Source organism: Neophocaena asiaeorientalis, unplaced genomic scaffold (genome assembly GCF_003031525.2).
Source record: "Neophocaena asiaeorientalis asiaeorientalis breed wild unplaced genomic scaffold, Neophocaena_asiaeorientalis_V1.1 scaffold429, whole genome shotgun sequence".
In the NCBI taxonomy this organism is placed as follows: Eukaryota; Metazoa; Chordata; class Mammalia; order Artiodactyla; family Phocoenidae; genus Neophocaena; species Neophocaena asiaeorientalis.
In genome coordinates this window covers 2,815,850-2,835,634 of record NW_020173550.1, presented here as the reverse complement: position 1 = coordinate 2,835,634, position 19,785 = coordinate 2,815,850, and the positions used below count along the sequence as shown (strand labels likewise).

The 19,785-nt window shown below is 52.5% G+C and overlaps 2 protein-coding genes across 4 annotated transcripts in view; one reads left to right on the top strand and one right to left on the bottom strand.

The window, feature by feature from the left end:
- The window catches only part of BIN3 (bridging integrator 3), a 44,045-nt gene extending 37,264 nt beyond the window's left edge, over positions 1–6,781 (top strand). For 2 of the 3 annotated variants that reach the window (XM_024747662.1, XM_024747663.1), the window contains exons 7-9: positions 2,826–2,967; positions 3,196–3,330; positions 5,911–6,781. In XM_024747662.1, coding sequence (XP_024603430.1) covers positions 2,826–2,967; positions 3,196–3,330; positions 5,911–6,057 — 424 coding nt within the window. In that variant the 3' untranslated portion in view covers positions 6,058–6,781. The remainder of the gene's footprint in view (positions 1–2,825; positions 2,968–3,195; positions 3,331–5,910) is intronic. The other variant, XR_003003578.1, reaches the window with a different exon arrangement.
- A 232-nt stretch (positions 6,782–7,013) lies between these two features.
- CCAR2 (cell cycle and apoptosis regulator 2) overlaps positions 7,014–19,785 on the bottom strand; it is a 15,412-nt gene continuing 2,640 nt past the window's right edge. Inside the window, exons 6-21 of the mRNA XM_024747665.1 lie at positions 19,778–19,785; positions 19,496–19,609; positions 14,869–14,988; positions 12,746–12,968; positions 12,546–12,659; positions 12,071–12,234; positions 11,442–11,613; positions 11,116–11,346; positions 10,796–11,014; positions 10,012–10,156; positions 9,808–9,890; positions 8,988–9,134; positions 8,701–8,812; positions 8,422–8,610; positions 8,073–8,278; positions 7,014–7,842 (exon numbers count right to left, since the gene is read on the bottom strand). The exon at positions 19,778–19,785 is cut by the window's right edge and continues 126 nt beyond it. Of these exons, the coding sequence (XP_024603433.1) occupies positions 7,798–7,842; positions 8,073–8,278; positions 8,422–8,610; positions 8,701–8,812; positions 8,988–9,134; positions 9,808–9,890; positions 10,012–10,156; positions 10,796–11,014; positions 11,116–11,346; positions 11,442–11,613; positions 12,071–12,234; positions 12,546–12,659; positions 12,746–12,968; positions 14,869–14,988; positions 19,496–19,609; positions 19,778–19,785 (2,292 nt within the window). The 3' untranslated portion in view covers positions 7,014–7,797. The remainder of the gene's footprint in view (positions 7,843–8,072; positions 8,279–8,421; positions 8,611–8,700; positions 8,813–8,987; positions 9,135–9,807; positions 9,891–10,011; positions 10,157–10,795; positions 11,015–11,115; positions 11,347–11,441; positions 11,614–12,070; positions 12,235–12,545; positions 12,660–12,745; positions 12,969–14,868; positions 14,989–19,495; positions 19,610–19,777) is intronic.

Here is a 19,785-nt window from a genome sequence, read left to right as displayed (position 1 = left end):
CTCCCCCTCGGCTCAGGACCTGCCCTGAGGCTGGATTTCTACATCCTCTGTAGGCCAGCCCAGTCCCAGCATGTTGTAGTCAGCCCTGCCGTTGTGTCCGACCCTGGCCCTGGAGATAAAGCCCAGTGGACTTTCTGGGGGGAAGAGGGTTGTGAGCACTGGTCCAAGTGCTGCCGGGGTCAGAGTATCGAGAGCTGCTTGACCACCCGCGGATGACGCCCGTGCTGCACATTCCTTCCTTACTCGTGCCGCCGTCCTCCCCGAGGACGTGGGGTGCAGGGGGAGGGGGCGTGGCGGCTTCCCAGGCCCAGGTGCCCCCGCTCCCCTGAGCCACGTGCCTCTCCGCCGGCGAGGGAGAGGGGCTCACCTGGCATCCGAGACCCCGTCGTAGCGCTGCCTGAGGCAAAAGCAGTGAAGTGAGTCGAGCTCCCCCAGAGGGTCTCAGCCGTCCCAGGCGTGTTCAGCCCTACCCCAGGGGGACCTTGTGTCCTGGACGTGGCTGGTCCAGTTTGCAGAGCACCAAGTAGGCCTGCGTCTTCTGCCCAGCAGAGCAGTCATTCAGGTGTTGATTTGATTGCAGTGTATAGGGGCCTGCGACTGAGGATTCGGAGAGGATTCGGAAAAGCGTGGGTGGTCTGGCCCACGTTAGCATCTCCAGCTACGTGGTGAGCCCATTACAGACACCCAGAGAGTGAGAAGAATCCGCGTTAGTGGCCTTTCTATCTGTTTCATCAGACTGCTGCCTGGGCCTATAGCTTTGTTTGGGGCATTATGCGTCCGTCAAGTGTCTGTCCTCTGTTCTCTGGCAGAGGTATCCATTACTCTTATGTCACGTGGACTCTTGATTTGTCGAGGCTTTTTCCTGCCCCATCTTTCATCTTCTCTGAGTTGCTCTGGGAAGAACTGACTCTGCTTCTGGTCCCGGGTCTCCCTCTGTGTGCTTCGCAACCCCCCCCGAATAGCCACTGCGCCGTCACCTCGGCTTGAGGCCGGGGCTCCACCGGCCACTCGGGCTCCCAGCTGCGAGGTAGACGCTCCAGCCCCTCAGGCTTTGTGTTCAAGGAAGCTGCCCCATCTCCTCTCCAGTTCCAGAAAACCTGCTTGCAGGCTGGCCTGGCCTCCTCCCACACTCGTTAGTCAAGGAGAATGCAGCATTCCTGCCTGGAATGCGGTCCTGCCCTGGGTCCACCCCAAGACTGTGTTGCCCTTCCCGGTCAAAGAGGATCCTAGTCACAAAGATTATGCCCACGGTGCCAAAAATGCCAGAGCCTCTGCTGCTGCTCTTGCTGAACAGCTACCCTAGCACTGCCCTGTGGTTCTTGTAGTCCTGGTGGGGCAGGAAGAGCTCCTGCAGTCGTTTTCCTCAAACCTTTGGTTTGACAGTTTGGCCGTTTCAACAGTAGAACATGAGGATTCCTGTTTTTCCGGCAGAGTTGGTAGAAAAGGCTGGGAGTAGCTTGTCGTCATTTAATAGGAGTAGAGTCGATTTACAAGGTTGTCTTAGTTTCGGGTGTACAGCAAAGTGATTCCGTTTCTCATATATAGTTGTAGATATACATGTGCATATAATGTATATATACAGGCGTGTCTACGTGCATATGTATATGTGTATGTGTGGATATATATGTATTTTTCAGATTCTTTTCTGTTATAGATGATTATATACTGAATATCGTTCCCTGTGCTCTATAGTAGGACCTTGTTGTTCATCTGTTTTATATATAGCAGTGTGTATCTGTTAATCCCAAACTCCTAATTTATCATTTATCCCTCCCCCGCTCCTTTCCCCTTTGGTGACCGCAAGTTTGTTTTCTATGTCTGTGAGTCTGTTTCTGTTTTGTAAATAAGTTCATTTGTGTCATATTCTAGATTCTACATATAAGCGATATCATATACTTGTCTTTCTCTGTCTGGCTTACTTCGCTTAGTGTCATAATCTCTAGGTCCATCCATCTTGCTGCAGATGGCATCATTTCACTGGTTGTTAACGGCTGCGTAATAAGGGAGTAGATTTCGGTTGCAGGTCTGTCACCTGCTGTTGGCAGCGTGAGGTGGTAGGGAGGTGCCAGAGGGAGAGCTGGGACACTTGAGTTATCTGCTGGACCGTCACTACCTAATTGTGACCTTGGACAAGTCATGTCATCTCCCTGGTCTCAGTTTTTTCACTTCTTTGATGGAAGATGTTGGACAGAAGCTTGATCTCCCAGCTTTTCTGATAGCAGCCCTCAGAGCAGCTGCCCTTGGCCTAGCTCCCAGAGCACCCCTGGGTCCGGGCCCACTCCCAAGGGGTGCTGCCTCCATCTGCTCAGGTGGCTTCCTGAGCTCTGTCCACCCCTGTTCCTTCGTGATTGTCCAGAGAGCTCTCCTGGCTCTGCTAGCTCATCTGTCTTTTGTTTCTTCTGAGATGCCTGATGCTAATTAATAGAACCTGAATCTTTTTGTACCAGGTCAAAAAAAAAGAAAAGACTCCAAGGAGTCTTCAGCTCCTCCATGCTGTAGCACAGGTCTCTGAAATGTGGGGTGGGGGCTAAAGGGCAGTGGCAGCATCAGTGGCACCATGCATTCATGACCTGCTGAGTCTTACCCAGGTCGGTGGAGTGGCCCTTACCCCGTCTTCCTTGCCCTGGCCTTACCCCAAGGCGACATTCTCAGCCTGTGCCCCACCAAGGCCAGGGCCCCATCTATCTCATTCACAGCAAGATCCCCAAGACCTAGAACAGAGTCTGGCGCTTGGTAGGTGCTCGATACATATTTTTGAATGAGCGATGAGCTGCCAGCCTGCAGCTCCAAGAACAGGCCCGTCTCCAACCCACTGTGTCCGGCAGGTTTGGCAGTGTCTTCCCGAGCCTCAACATGGCGGTGAAACGGCGGGAGCAGGCCTTGCAGGACTACAGGAGGTTGCAGGCCAAGGTGGAGAAGTACGAGGAGAAGGAGAAGACAGGGCCGGTGCTGGCCAAACTCCACCAGGTACCGGGGAGAAGGGGCTGGGGCTGGACAGGGGGCCACGTGGTTCCTCCTTCACCCAGGGACAGGAGGCCAAGTTCCTCCTTCACCCAGGGACCAAGACACCAGATGTCCTGACTCCCCCCACCACCACCATACACACACACACAGCACCTCCACCACCCCCCGTGCCCCACTCAGGAAGCTGGATGAGCCAGCAAGAGCTGTGCCACCCAGGGTCTTGCTCCTCAGGCCCGAGAAGAGCTTCGGCCCGTGCGGGATGACTTTGAGGCCAAGAACAAGCAGCTCCTGGATGAGATGCCGCGGTTCTACAACAGCCGACTGGACTACTTCCAGCCCAGCTTTGAGTCCCTGATCCGAGCACAGGTGAGGCCGCTGCCACCCCGCATGATGGCCCAACACTTCTTCCCTCAGGAGGCAGTCGCGGGCTTTGGAGACCCATCTCATGCCAGCCCCGCCCTGCTCCCCACACCGGAAGCGGGGCTCAGCCACTCTCTGCCCCCAGCCCTGCCCCCAAGGGAGGAATGCAGGGCGCCCCCGGTTGTTGGCTGGAATTCCCGTTTCGGTCTCTCCGTTGCTCTTTGGTTAATCCCAACTTTCGCACGAGGTCCCTTGTCGTCCAAGAGTTCTTCGCTGAAGTTCTCTCTCTCCACGAGCAGCAAGAGGAAACCAGGCCGCACCTCCAGCGCCTCACCCTGATGGGCAGGTCGCTTGCCTGGTGGGCCCAGGTCAGGGACAGGGGCCACAGGTGAAGGCCTTTTTCCGAGGACCCTGCACCCCCTCCCCTCCCTAGTTAGTCCTTCTCTTTTGGTGGAAGACTAGGGGGTGTCTTGACTTTTAGCAACCCTTGGAGGGGTCCCTAAACCCCGGCGAGAGCCATGCGCAGGGGCCCCACCTGGGCGCCAGGCCGTGGTGCATCTTCCAGCGGAAAGGCAGGCCCGCTCGGGTTGGGCGCGGGTGGACGTGCACCATGGTAGCATCGGGCCCGAGACCCCATGCCTCCTGCTACTCAGGGGTGTAAAGACAAAGTGTGGCTCCTGCCCTCCTTCCCCCTCCCCCACGTCCTTCAAGCTCTTAGCAGGGAGTATTCTCCCCATCTGTAAAAGAGAAAAGGTTGAGGTGCCAAAACCAAGAGGTCTTCTCCACGTGGGAAACACCCCCCGCCTCCCGCCCGCCAGGTGACTGCAGGCGCTCAGCACTCTGCCACCTTCCCCACCAGGTGACAAAGCTGAAGGCTCAACATGTCCCCGTCTGCCTCCAGCCCGCCTCGGCGCTGGGCCTGAGTGTCTGGCGCCCTCCAGTGGGCACTCTCGTTCTTACACAGTCCACAATCACGGATACCCAGGAAAAGCCTGGTTCCTGCCTCCCAGCCTGTGTCTTCAGAGAACACCAAACCCCATGGGAATCATGGGATCCGGACACTTGGGATCAGGACCCCTGAGCAGGATTAATGTTGGATCCGGGACTTGCTAGTGACCGTGTCCTTAGGGGCTCAGGGAAAATGAGGCAGAGAGCTACGTGCATAGGGACGTGGAAGGTTCCCACGCTTGCCCCAGAGCACAGCCCCTGGAGGTGCGGGCTTCCTTTCAGCAGCTTCGCCCTGGGCCGGGGACGGTGTGTTTCAGGAGACCTGTGACTCCCCTGTCCTGTGCCGCTGCTCCCGGACCCGCAGTCACCTGCCCTGCCCCCTCCACCCTGTTGCTCACAGGAGACAGCTCCAGGCTGCCCAGGTTGGGAGCCAGGGATACCCTGTATGTAACCAGGCAGCAGGGTGGCGGAGGGATGTTTACTGCCTCGTCAGCGCCAGCCTCCCCCTCCCGCGGCTGCTGCTGCCATTAGTCACTGGAGAAGTGAGCATTCCTAGTGACTCAGCCTGCGCAGTGCGGCTCAGGGCAGGGAGCTGGGGTGGGGGTGGGGGGGCATCCCGCTCCCCGCTCCAGCACTAGCCCGGGCCCTGTCCCCTCAGGTGACAACCCTGTTTGGAGACCTTGATTTAGCTCCCCCTCGGCCCAGCTGTGCGAGTGTGGAAGACATGGCCTGGCCTGGCCAGTAATGGCACTCCAGGTTGCTAGAGAAGGAGAGTTCCTTCTGCCCAGAGACAACTCGGGGCTGGAGGTGGTAACACGTAGGGGTGTTTGAGTGGTGTGGCACACTTTCTTGAAAGTACGTGACTTCATCTGGTCGTGAGGTGGAGACTGAGGCAGAAATGGTCCCTGCCCTCCTCCCCTGGGCCTGCTCAGCTCTCAGCCATCTAGGGCTGCCCATGGGTCCCCCCATTCCTCGGCCTGCCCCCGCCTGGTTCCTGTGCGCCTCTCCCATCCCGCCTCTGGTGCCTGTGCAGAGGGAAATGCAGAAGTGAGCCTGGCCTCTGGGCCCTGCTTTCCTGGCTCTGCAGCTAAGGCAGTGATTGGCCGTGGGATGAGCTGGGAAGGGACGGAGGCTAGAACCGTGTCCCCTCTCTCACCTTTACTTCTAAGGCTGGCCCAGGGCTTTGGGAGCTGCTGTGCCCTCTCCCATGGATGAGAGCTTCTCCTAGCTTCTGTAAAGCAGTTAGCCCCTGGTCACAGGGCCTGACTCACTGGCGCCCCCAGGACCCGCCGAGGACCCACCCACACCCCCCAGCCCTTCCCCCTCAGCTGCCTGGAGAGCTCGGATCCGGGCAGAGCACCACCACCCCCACCACCCCCACCCCCGCCTCACCAAGGACCCGTCGCTCCCTCTGCCACCCAGGCAGTGGGCAGTGAATGTTCCTGAAGGACCCGGGGCTGTGGTTGCCACGCAGCTCAAGGGGAGGGGCGGTGGTGGAGGGAGAGTGGAGTCGAGACCTGCGCTCCGCTTCCCACAGGCTCCGGCCCTCCGCCCGCCCACCCGCCGTGCCCCGGGGGGGGGGGGCGGCTGGTACCCTGGAGCCCCCCCACCGCCCACCTCCTCCCGTTCCCACCCCAGGTCGTGTACTACTCGGAAATGCACAAGATTTTCGGAGACCTGACCCAGCAGCTTGCCCAGCCCGGCCGTCCTGATGAGCAGCGGGAGCGGGAGAACGAGGCCAGACTGAGCGAGCTCAGAGCCCTCTCCATCGTGGCCGATGACTGAGCCCGGCCCTCGGAAGTCTCTGAAACACGAGTCGGCCTCTCTAGCTTACGCTTCACGAGCTCAGGCTCGGGCATCAGGGAGCAAAGGGCCCTTGCCTGGGAGAAGGATGGGGATACCGGCAGCTCCCGCTGCACCACCCCAGCCCTTGGGAATGAGCCTGGAACCAGGAGCCCCGAGCAGGCTCTCACCTCCCCACTCGTAGCAAGAACCCACCGACAGGTAAGCAGTGTAGACTGTCTTTTAGTCCCTAAAGAACCGTCCAAAGTACATCCTGGCCTAGGGCCAGAGCCTGGGCTCTTGTCTGCTCCCTTGAAGTCTTAGCCTGGCTCACACGGTTGGGATCACGTCTACCTCCAAAAGGGCCACCCTGGGGAGTCACCCACCCTTGCTGCCTTTTCACCTCAGACTCGCCTGTTCTGGGAGAGGCCTCGACACTGCCCTGGGCAATGTGAAAGCCACGGTCTCCCAGCCGCAACAGGCCCCTCACCCCAGCCTCTCGGCAAGACAGCGGCCGGCTCTGGCCACTTCTAGACTTTGGGTCAACTGCAGGGCAGAGCCCCAAGTCTTGCAGCTTCCCTAGGAAGCTGGGACTCGACGCGTGTCAACAGCCTACCCCACAAAATGTCACAGACCGAGTCACAGGCCTCAGAGCAACAACAGTGGGTTTATGTCTCACCTCATTATTTGGGATTTTATTTTTCCAAGTAAAAAGTTTTCAATAAAATATCGTTGTGCCGTAACTAAAAAGAGAGGCGGGGAGGAGCCACCCCAAGTCCTTCCCAGACCCCGCGGCAGCCCCTCTCCTGGGCAGCAGAGCCCAGAGCTGCACGCCGCCCCCCCCACCCTCCGGAGGTGACACCTGCATCGAGCAGAGGCTGCGCTGAGGGTTGGGAGGAGGGCGGAGCGCAGGCAGACCTAGAAGAGGAGCGAGGGGAGAGTTACAGAGGACACTTAGCTTGTTTTGACTTTGGTTTATTTAAAAAACAAAAAGCCAAAAAAAAACCAAAACAGAACACTTTATATACAAAGTCAAACTGAAACCACGGATTATGGAAAGAGGTGAGACTTATGGGGAACAGGGAAAAGGCTGGGCCAGAGCCAATACCACATTCTGAACATGGGGAGCCAGGGAAAAGAGGTGCTGGTTTCTTCTGGCAAGTCTGGGGTGGCTGGAACAGTGTTCACTGCCAAACACTGCCCAACGCTAAACGCTCGCTAGCACTGACTGACTCTGTTCCTGCGATGGCCACGGGAGACCCTTCCCCCCAGAACCTGCTCCTGAAACCTGGCAGGATTTGTGCCATCCGGAGGAAGGGGCTCTTACCCCCAGCCAGCTTCCGCGTCTGTTTCTTCGGTTTATTGGCATCAGACCTTACAACAGACTCAAAAAGCCTTTTCCTCCCGTCTTATTCTAAACTGGAAGAGGACAGGAGAAAGCACAAGACGAAAGGGCCCCAGGAGGAATCCCAAGGTAGAGGGCAAAATGACATTCGAGGGGTGCAGAAGATGTTGGATTTAGTTGCAAGTGGAACCGGCTTCCTCACTCATCCGTCCCACACGGCACAGACAGACCCCACCCTGACGGCCTGAGCTCCTCTATAGAGGCCGAGCACAGGGGTCAGCCACCCCTGCCTATGGCTCCCAGGTCCTGCTCCAGCTTCTTTCTAGAACCAAAAGGGCTCTAACTTCAGCAGGCTCCATCGCTGACCTCACAGGATGGCAGCTCCTGCACCAGGCCCCTCAGTTGCTAGGTGCTGGCTCCTCCTTCTCTACCCAGCTGTCTGCCTGTTTGAAACAGATGTCACGAGAATCGGTCTCACTCAGAGGAAGGGCCGAGATCCGAGGACTACTGAGCACTTCCTCCTGGGAGAGTCCAGGGTGCCAGCTGCTGACTGATCGATTCCATAAGAAACTGGCGCATGGAGGCGGAAGCAAGGCAAACCTGGGCCCGGCCCCGTGCCGGCTGCCCTGACCCAGCCTCCCCGCCCGGCGGCCGGCTCTCCCAGGAGGCTCACCTTTTCAACCATCCGCTGCACCTCAAGCTGCAGGGGGGTCAGGCGCCTTCGGAACTCCTGTAGCAGCCGCTGAAGCTGGTGCTTCTGTCGCTCCGCCGTCCGGGCCGTCTCCTCAGCCTCAGCCAGCCGGGTTCTCAGCTCCTGCATCTCTGCGGCCAGCGTCTTATTCGTCACTTCAGTGGCTGAGAAGCGGTTATGGCTCTCCTCTGGCGGGGGAAGACAGGAAAGACTGCCAAGCTAAGGAGGGGAGTGTAGGGCCAGAGGCCTGGAGGCTGAGGGGCGGGCCTCCCGCTCGGCTCCTTGCATCTGCGCCCGGCCGCAACAGGTCCCCGCGCCAGCAGCCACTCACCCAGCTTCAGCTCCAGTGTGTGAATCTTGTTCTCCAGGTAGAGCCGCCCGCTATCCTGCTGCTCCGCACGCTGCAGCAGGTTCCCCACGTTGATGAGGCTGCCGTTGTGGGACACCAGGCCCTTGTGCTCCACAGGGGCAGCGCCCGGCTTGGCACTCTTCCCAGGAGGAGGTAGCAGGTCCAGGTTTCCTAGAAGGGCCGTGAAAAGACTCAGGGACGGTCCCGGGACAAAGCAGCCTGCTCCGCTGTCCCCAGAAGGCCGCAGAGCACAGTACGCACCGAAGAGCACCTCCTCTGGGAGCCCCCCATCCGGGCCCTCCGGGCGGCTGTACTGAAGGCTCCGATACTGGCAGATGTTCTGGGCCACCACCCTGCTGACCAGCTGTTTGGCCTGTAGGAAGCACACACCCAAGATGCCCACGGATGAGAAGGTGCAAGTCCCCCCACAATGGCGTGCAAGAACCTAGAACCACAGCATCCCGAGCCTCGGGCGAGGCATCTCAGAGAGGCCTAGGGCGGGGCGTGAGAAGGGCGGGGCGTGAGAAGGGCGGGGCGTGAGAAGGCACCTGCTCTGCGCTGAGCCGGAGCCCAAGGGTAAGCAGGATCCTCTCCAAGTCTCGCCGATGCAAGTAGCCACACCAGTTGGCATCAAAGAAGACAAAAGCAAGAAGACAGTCCAGAGGGAGCACAGGAGAGGGGTCCAGCTCCTTGGGCTAAAAGAGAAACAAGGATGAACAGGATTTACAAACAGGTCCCTTGATGCTCAATCACCCAGGACGAAGCCCTTATAAAATCAAGCCGCCTGATATTTAAAATGGATAACCAACAAGGACCTACTGTAGAGCACAGGGAACTCTGCTCAGTGTTACGCGGCAGCCTGGATGGGAGGGGAGTTTGGGGGAGAATGGATACATGTACATGTATAGCTGAGTTTCTTTGCTGTGCACCTGAAACTACCACAACATTGTTAATTGGCTATACTCCAACATAAAAAGCAAAGTTTAAAAAAACAAAAAAAATCAAGCAGCTTGGCTGACACACTCAACACCCTTCCAGTTAGAGACCGGACCCTGGGCCAGGCAAGTCCCTTGGCCTGTAACCAAAGGCCTCTTTGGGGCATTTTCGCCCCAGGGGCTGTCACACACAGAGGAATCTTGGGTGCTCCCAGGTCAGACAGCTCGCTCAGATCCGCCCTGATGGAGATACCAAAGTGCTCTCCTGGATCCTACGAGCATGCCATCCCATAAGCCAAGAACCACCTTTCGTCTTTCGTCTATCAGAAGATGCCAGAGGTCATTTAGGAAAAGCACCCCTTTCCCAGGAGTGAGTCAGAGGCCTTGCTAAGCTTCCCTGTCACTGAGACCCAGAGAGGCACAGAGGTCTCACCATGTCCTGAAGGGATGAGAACTCCATCTCTGACTGATTCGAGGCAACCGACCGGACCTCGGAATCCTCCAGCTTGGCTCCTGCTACAGAAAGCCAGAGATGAACTTGGAGCTGGGAGCACACAGGCCCGGACTGGCTCCGCACACAGCCAGGACGGGAGCCACAGAGCCAGGAAGCTGCCACCCGGGCAGGCGCCAGACATACCGAACTCCTCCTCCCCATCGTCCCTCAGCAGCAGCAGTTCGGGGTCCAGGGCCATCTCGCAGAGGTCCTCGGACACCTCGCCCCGGGGTTTCTCCTCTTCCTCTCCCCCAGAAGATGGGGGTTTGGGCAAAAGCCCGTCTTCCTTCTAGGAGAAGCAGACCAAGATGATGAGAGGAACTGCCCCTATGACTACCAACAATAACAACGGTTAACATCTGTGCGGCAGCCGCGTTCAGGCACCGCGCCGAAGGCGCATACGCGGTGTCTCATTTAACACACTTCGTTACATGGGGGTCACAGAGCAGACCAGGGCGAGTTCCAGATACCTGGGTTCTCCTCAAGAGTCAATCTCAGTCCCGTGAGAAATTTGTTTACTTGACAGTATTTAGGCAAGAAGAAGACCCATGTGCTTTAGAAACGTTTAAGAAAATGCAGCGTTCTAGTTAACCGTCAGGTAATCGAAACACCTGTACCCATCAAAGCATTCCTATTAATGGAGAATTCCATGCTGCCGCGTCAGCCACGCTTCCCTTCACTGCTCCAGGCCCACCTCCCTTCTCCCAGGTACACCAACCACCTCCGGGCTGTGTGGCCACGTGGGAGAGTCAGGCGCCCCGCACCCGAGTCACACCAGGGTCACCGAGCGCGTGTGCGCAGTGAGCGAGGGGTGATGAGAGGAGAGCCCTAAAGCACTCGGAGCAGCGCTGGTGCCACGCAGCCCCAGTTGTGTTCAGCATTACCATGTGCAGCCCCAGTGCCCGTGCACAGGGGCAGAGGTACTCACCGGCGGGGCATCTGACTCGGCAGCTGTGCCCTCACTCTGTACCTCATCCTTGGACTCCTTGGCCTCCTCCTTGACCGCTTCTTCCTCCTTGGCCGCCTCCTCCTTCTCAGGTTCAGGTGCGGCCACGACCTTTTCGGGAAGGCTCAGCAGCATCTTATAAATCCTATAGCCAAAATCCCTCTGCAGCATCTCCAGAAACAGCTCAGCCAACACCATCACCTGGTGGAAGAGGCACGGGTCACGAGCATCAAAACACGGGGTGTTCCAAACCCCACCATCCTATACGCCCTGCCCCACAGGCCCCAGACTCCTACACCTACCTCAAAAGAGATCCTTTCTTTTGGCCTCCGGTCCTCCACGATACTATGGATGGACAGGTTTACACAGCTGGGGCGTGCCATGACAGCGGGTTCTAGAGGGGGTGGAGGGGCCTCTGGGAGATCGGTGTCCATTTCCTGCTGTGCAGTGACCTCCGGATTCTCTGTATTCTGTTTAGAGGTGTCTGCTGCCTGCTCTGATGCATCAGCTGCCTGTTCTGTAGGCTCTGTTTCCTGTGACGAAAAGTCAAGAGCTATGACCACCTGGGTCCAGGGGTTAGGGCCCAGGGCCCCTACTTTCCCCACGTGTTCGTAAGGCTCAGCCTCACCACTGCCACCTCCTGGGGCGGGGGAGCTGCCTCTGCAGCTTTCTGCTGGCACAGGGCCTCCCACTCTTCCAAAGTAGGCATGATGGTCCAGATGTCCGGCAGGTACACCACCACGGTCTGGAGCCGCCTCGGGGGTCCCAGCTGCAGGTACTGGAACTCAGCAAAGCGCCACCTGCTCACAGCAGAAGGAAAGATGCAGAACTGACCCATGACGTTCGTGAGGGCTTCAGTTTCCGATCAGCACTTAATGAGCACATACTGTGTGCCAAATTCTGACAGTGCAGAAATAAAAGATATAGACCAAGTCCTCAAGAAATGGTTAGTCAGTGGGGAGAGACAAGTAAGCGGACAGTTACTATCCGAGGTGCCATGGCAACAAGAAGGAGCACGGAATGTGGCTTTGGGGCCACATCTGACCAGCCTTGGAGGGTCAGCTGGCCTTCGACACACTTACACACCCCTCACCGCGCTCACGACCACTGCGAGGGCTGGAGGGGAGCGGGTGATGAGCAGGGACTAGGGAACAGACGGGAACTAACAGGTCAGAAAGGCCCAGCAGAAGCCTGGCTCCCTGCCGGGTCTCGCCACTCACTGGGCAGCCACAGACAACAGCTCGGGCAGCCACTCACCACTTGGTGCAGGCACTCAAGTCGATGCCGGTCTGGGCTTGCGCACAGCGGATGGCAGTGCGGACGAGCACCTGCGGGTCGCCCTTGGGGTCGAGGCCATCCAGAGAAGGAGACCACTCGCCCCCCACCAACACTACCTCCTCTTCTTTCTGGCCCAGCAAAAACTGCAAAAAGAGACCAGGGGTAAGAAATGAAAAACCAATCATGTGGGTCTCCCACAGGGAGGCAACCTGCCACCAGTGGGGAACAAAGGGTCCGCCACACTGGGGGCGGGAGGGGTATCTCTACCCATGAATGTGAACCCCACATAATTCTGATAAGAAAGAACATCTCTCAGCCATGCTGTCCTCCTGGTAAAACGACTGGTATCTCAGCCCCGAAACCCCGTTTCTATGAGTTCCTGAGCAGGAGCAGAGCTGACAGGAACTGAACACCGTCAATGAGTGAGTCTTGCCTCCTGGGCTCCAGCTCTTACTTTAATTTGCTTCAGAGGATGTTCTGGCGTCTCCCTTGGCTCGGTCATGTCATCCACGAAGAGCATGCAACAACGATACAACTCCTCCAACCCCGGGGAAGAGAGCAGCAGTACCTGGTAGGGACAGCATAAAGGAGACACCCGAGAGCTTTCTCAGCCTCCAACAACGGGATAAAGAGGCAGGACCCCAGCCAACTCACCTTGGAACTGTAAGCAGGGTCACTGTCTGTGGACGTGGGCTCAGCACCAGCGTCTGGAGCTGGCTCCTTCTCAGAAGATGCCTGGATGCGGCTTGGATGATGGAGGGAAAAGGGCTGGCTCAGAGGGAAGGCCGACAGCCAGCTCAGGTGCACAGCCAGAAAATCTGCGGGAACCAGCAGGGTGCGGTAGCGGCGCTGGAGTTCTAAGAAGTCACAGGTGGAGCTATGGGAAGAAAGCAAGGGAGTCCAGATGGAGCCAAGACTAAATTATTTTTTAAAATGGAACCATAAAAGACTTGAAAGAAAAAGGGAGCAGATTATTTTATAATCTGAGAAAAGAAGAGCTTTCTAAGACACTTCTGAAAAAATAAAAATGGATCAGACTTGACCACTAAAATGTCACAACCTCTAGTGGCAAAATAAAGTCAACCTGGGGAAGGAAAACAAAAAAAGACATCTGCAATATGTGACAGAGAAAGGGTCACTGTCTTAATATAAAAGGAACCCACAAGTCACTAACAAAGTTCACAAGTCTAAGAGAAAACTGGAAAAACGGACACAGCAACAGATAACTTAGAAAAAGAAATGAGACTTACGAGCTCATGAAAACATGCTCAATCTCACTCATAATTAAATTCAAATCAGGGTATCACTTTTCACCTATCAGACTGACAAAGATCACAAAGCTGGATAACACAGTGTTGGCAAAGGCTGGGGGTGCAAGAACCTCACACCTCGTGTGAGAACGTAAACCGATACCGCCTCTGTGAGCGGCCTGGCGATACCTGTCAAGGCTGACAGACCTGTGAGCCAGCTACTCCATTTCTAGGAATTGAGCACAACAAAATGCTTGCACCTGTCCACGCAGATGTCTAGAGAAGGATGTTTATTATTACAACAATGTTTAGGATAATTGAAGACTAAAAATGGAGAACTGGTTAAATAAATTCTGGTCCATTCATTTAGTAGAATGCTGTGCAGTTGCTACGAAGAATGAGATAAGTCTCATCAACTTTAACGTAGAATAAACTCCAAGACAAGTGAAAAAGCAAAGTACTGAACGGTACGTACAATAGGTTTCCAGCTACAAAGAATGAGATCAGTCTCATCAACTTCAACGTAGAATAAACTCCAAGACAAGTGAAAAAGCAAAGTACTGAACGGTACGTACAATAGGTTTCCAGCTAAGAAGAATGAGATCAGTCTCATCAACTTTAACGTAGAATAAACTCCAAGACAAGTGAAAAAGCAAAGTACTGAACGGTATGTACAATAGGTTTCCAGCTGTGTTTTAGGAAAAAAACCACAGCTGTGTGTGTGTGTGGCTAACTGTTAGCAGTCATGTTCTGACCACATGAGGAGGCTCTATATTCACCCCTCCAGTGGTGATGACGTGGGGACCAGTATCTCATCAGATTAACCTTGGGAGGCAGGTGGGTCAGCATGGAGAAAAACAAGCCCTGCCTGGGCCTGGAGAGAGGAAGCGGTGACAGGGGAAGAGCAGTGGCAGCCCTCTTCCCTGCCATCTTGAGGAGGTGGTGCCAGGAGGCTGCCCTCACCTCAGCTCGGACTTAGGTGGACTTGGCTCTGGGGCCTTATCTCTAATACAGCAGCTGGAGCCCTGCATCTCCCCTGCTAGACGGAATCTGGAATTGCTCATCCACCTCTCAGTCAGTGAGTTTCTACGTGTGCGGAGTAAGCTTGTGGGCCAGTGTCCTCATACATGCTGTAGCACTTAAAAAATAATTCAGAGCTTCCCTGGGAAACCAGTCCCACGGTTCCTATGACCCACAGTTTCTACCTGACTTACAACTGGTATTGGGCACCTGGATTTTGATTGATAAGCCTTAATTATAGCCTGGCATAACAATTTCTGGTGATCAAATCATAAAGTTCTATCAAGGACACCCATGTCAGTGGTGCTATGCTGGTCAGAACTTGAGATTTTGAAGTAAAAAATCTGTCACATTAAAAAACAAAAGTGAAACAAAAAGGTCATGAGCGCACGCGCGCACACACACACACACACACACACTCACTCTTACTCCCAGACTATATCTCACTTACACAAGAAACTGTTACCAGCTACAAGTCTCAGCCCCCACCCCAGCCTCACCACTCACCTGTCCACAGTGTAGGGAGTGAGATGGACTCGGTAAGGAGGCAGGTCATGCCTTGGTTTCTTAGCACCCCAAGGCTCTCCACCAGCCCGCTGTTTGCGTTTCTTGGAGTCATAGTCATCGCTGGAGGTTGATCCATTACCAGAAGGAAGAGACCACACTGTTACATATAGATTCAGTACATACTGGCCTAAAAAGAACTGGAAACCATCTGAATCCCCAACTTTAAAAATAAAGAAGCCATGCTAACAGTCATATAAGAGTGTTACAGAAGACATTAAGATATTTAAATGCTTTTAATAACACAGAAAACCATTCACGTTAAACAAAAAGAATTATATGGAACACTATATATACAATAGTGCCTCAAATGTGCCCAAAAAAGCTTTAAAAAGAAATATTAATGGTGGATACCTCTGACAGATAAAGGTGATGAATAATTTTCTTATATTTGATATAATTTTTTGAAATGAGGAGAATTTAACTGATTTTTTTTTTTACTAAGATATATATACATATGGCACCATGCTACGGGTTCTGTCAAGTTTCATTAAAAGAGACAGTTCTGGGGCTTCCGTGGTGGCACAGTGGCTGAGAGTCCGCCTGCCGATGCAGGGGACTGGGGACGGGGACGGACGGGTTTGTGCCCCGGTCTGGGAGGATCCCACATGCCAGGGAACGGCTGGGCCCGTGCGCCACGGCCGCTGAGCCTGTGCTCCGCAATGGGAGAGGCCACAACAGTGAAAGGCCCGCGTACCGCAAAAAAAAAAAAAAAAAAAAAAGACAGTTCTGGTAAAAACCCTTAACACTACACATTAGAGTCATAAAAATACTGAAACCCTTTGATCCAGTAATTTCACTCTTAAAAATTTATCCTAAGGAAGTTAATTCAGAAGAAGAAAAAAGGTTATATATAGTAGAAGAAATTCAAGCTGAGTAAGAAAACCACGTGTGGCACTTCCCTGGTGGCGCCGTGGTTGAGAATCCTCCTGCCAATGCAGGGGACACGGCTTCGAGCCCTGGTCCAGGAAGATCCCACATGCCACGGAGCAACTAAGCCCGTCTGCCACAACTACTGAGCCTGCGCTCTAGAGCCCGCGTGCCACAACTACTGAAGCCCCTGTGCCTAGAGCCCATGCTCTGCAACACGAGAAGCCACCACAATGAGAAGTCCGCGCACCGCAATGAGGAGTAGCCCCCGCTCGCCACAACTAGAGAAAGCTCGCACGCAGCAACGAAGACCCAACACAGCCAAAAATCAAATAAATAAATTTATAAAAAAAAAAGCCATGTGTGTATCTAGCAATCCTGAATTTTCATAGTAAATAAGTACAGTAATCATACAGCCATTAAAACAATTATGAGGGTTACAGCGCAAGACAGAACAGATGTTCGATAAGAACGTATAAAAAAATCTGAACTCAGATTTAAATTATAAAAAGTATGCATATATATAGACAAAGACTAGAAAAGAACATGGGGGGAAAAGTAGCAGAAAGTAAATTTGCTTTTCAAAATTATTTTCTACAAGTCTTTAAGAATGGTTACCTTGGGGATGGGGGGAAGATAAGGGTAAGAGATCAAGAGGTACAAACTACTATGTACAAAATAAGTAAGATACAAAGGGGTAACGCACAGCACAGGGAACACAGCCAACATTTTATAACTTTAAATGGAGTACAACTGCTATGTTGTACACCTGGAACTAATACAATATTGTAAATTAACTATACTTTAAAAGTTTTTAAATGGTTACCTTTAAAGGGAAAGAGGGAATGATATATTTTTATAGTATTTTTAACTTTATATAATAGCATGCACTACTTTATACATTTTTGTAATAAATCACTTATTATATTATCACTATGTTACAGGGGCAATAAAAAAAATAATAGAAGAGAAAAAACCTTTAGACCATCATAAAACGCCAGACTGATAAGGGGAAAAAACCCCCATGTCTCACAAGGGAAATAAAATCAATTGTCAATTCTTCGTGCTGAGGTAATGCCAAGTTGATTATATTTACCAGAAGGTGTCTACTCTTTCCCTTTAGGCCTGCCTGGGTTGTTTCCCTAGTCATTACACCCCCGAGTAACAAACTTGATTATATTTAACACAAAGTTTTTCTTTTCTCATATTTCTGCCTGGGTAATGTCCTTGCTCATAGCATCTCCCTCCAGAAGCTGCCTTCTAATCTTGCCCTTGTGGGATGTCAGCGCTCCTGTGTCTCTAACAGAAGAACTGTTCCAGTCATTTTGACAACTCTCTTCGGCTCACCCATGACTGAAGTGAACTCTTCAGTAAATGCTGTCAACCTCAAGTTAAAGTGGACGTTCCACTGAATCCTGTAAACTCAGCGAGCAGTTTTCGCCCCTTATTGTGAATTGCCAGGAACAGGTCATAAGGCATGACCAGTGGAAGCCATCTCCGTAACCTCAGCCGGATACTGAGATGGTATATCCAGCTGGATAGCCCTGTCCAAAAACCGCAGTAGTTCAGCATTAGCAATCCAAAGGAGACACTGTTTCCTGCCTCCCAAAACCTGAAGTTCAAAATAAAACCTGGTTTCCAGTCAAACGCTAACATGGGCGACTCCATTATAAATTGTTGTTCCCCCTCAGGGTGACCTCATTCCTACTGCCCCCTTTGCAGAATGAGTCTGCAGATTCTCTCTCCTGACTGATGGTAATATCTCCCTCCCAATGGTCACGTCTCCTTTCTCGAGAAGCCATGACACTGAAGCATTACGGCCAAAGTAACAGAACATAGGTCTTGCACGGGGCTTGGCATGTCCAGGACAATCAAATGCAACTGGCTGTATAGAAAGGCTGAATGTGAACCTAAAGCAGGAAGTCAATAGCAGCCACTGATTTCCACCCAGGCTACGTTATCCCTGAGGGCACCTGCTGTGATTCTGAATGAAGCCTTTAATAAACTCATGGAATGTGAGAGGTGGAAAGTCCTTGTAAATTTGGAAGACCAAGAAGATGGGTGTATGCAAGATGTATACCAGTAACTTGAGAATGAAAGAGTGTTTCAAGCAGAGACACAGTGGAAAACAATCCTACACAATCAAAGCCTTCCCGCCTCCTTAGTGTTCACGTGACCTATCCCGAGGGAACAAACAGTGGCTTCAGCACAGAGACTAGCTAAATCACTTTGCCTAAACTTTTTCTCTGAGGAACTCCGTGCTCCTTTTACATGTTCTCAGTGGACTGCATTCTCAGCCCTTACCATGTAATAATCTACTGGCCTCTGGGATAGGGGGCTGTTTCCTTCTCGGAACAGTTCTTATTTCAGAAGAGAACCAGAACATGAGAACACCTTCTAGCGTGATGGAAATGTCCTATATCGTAATAGGGGTGAGAGTTACACAGGATTTTCCGTTCGTCAAAACTGTCCATCTAAGATTTGTGCACATCAACCTAAATAAATTCTACCTTAAAAAAAAATCAAGTACGAGGCAGGGAGCAGATGAAAAAGAATGGCAGACACTGATACTCGTTTAAGCTGGGTGACGGGTATGTGAAGGTTCATCATCCTTTTTTACTTACTATGCTTATACTTGAAATTTTTCATAATAAAATTTAAAATGAAGACGGACAGAACTAGAACAAGTCTAAAAAGCAAACTAGTCTAGAGCGTAAGCCCTAGGGATATAAACAAAAGCTTTTAGGGAGAGAGTAAGGCAGGATAAGGAACACGGGAGCCAGAGAGAACAGGAAGTATGCTCCTCCTGGCAGCCCCCAACGCTCAGATGATACAGGACGGCCTGGGATGCCCCAAAGGCCCAAATCCACCACGCCTGCTCCACAAAAGGCCGTGTCTGCATATCCACGGCACAGACCTGGATTTCTGGGCAGAGTGCAACACACACAGTCTGCCACACCACTGAACTGTACAGTGTATTTAAAGAAACACATTTTAAACTAAGAATCAAATTACGCACTGGAGGAAACTAAAAGACAAAACAAATGCACAAACATAAAAAAACCAGAAACAGACTCACAGGTATAGAGAACATACCGGTGGTCACTAGAGGGGAGGAAGTTGGGGGAATGGGCAAAATAGGTGAAGAGGTATTAAGACGTACAAACTTCCAGTTACAAAACAAGTCATGGGGATGTAACATACAGCACAGAGGATACACTCAATAATATAGTAATAGCTTTGTATGGTGACAGATGGTACTACCTATTGCGGTGATCACCTCGTAATATATAAAAATAGCCAATCTACTGGTATAATATTGTAGATTATGCTTCAATTTAAAAAATACACTGCAGAGTTACTTTTTTTGGACAATTACTATTTTCTTGAGAGTTTTGATTCTTGGTGTCTCAACCTTATGCACAAGAAATAAAAAGGAAAATTATACATTAAAAAATTCAATATGGTACTTTGAAAAATGAATTACACCAAATCCCTACTTGCTGAACCAGCTTATGAAGTTCCGATATTTGTATATACATCTCAATGTATCAGCCTATTTCAGGGTAAAGGGACTAGGATCTAGCTGTTGAAAGAGAATGTTAGTGTCAACAGGTGAAAAAAAAAAAAAAAAAGGGACATTCTCTTAGAGGCGAATAAAATAAAACACCTTTCCTTTCTTCCTTGATCATCCTCTTACCTTCGGCCTGGATCCAATCGTCCATGAGGGCCCCGAGCAGGAAATCTGTTCAGGTGGCTCAGATGAAGCGTATGGGATGTTTGGAAGAGACTCAGAGCTGCAGAAAGGAAATGGCTGGTGACTCAAAACCCCCTAAATATTTGCCCAACAATCCTGTACCTTTCTTCCAGCGCGTGAAATATCCACGTCTATTCTGAGAGCAGCAACCTAACAGTTACAAGTCCATTCATCCCAAGTACCCCATAAAGCCACACGCCCAATATCCATGCCACTGGTACTCACGCTTCTGA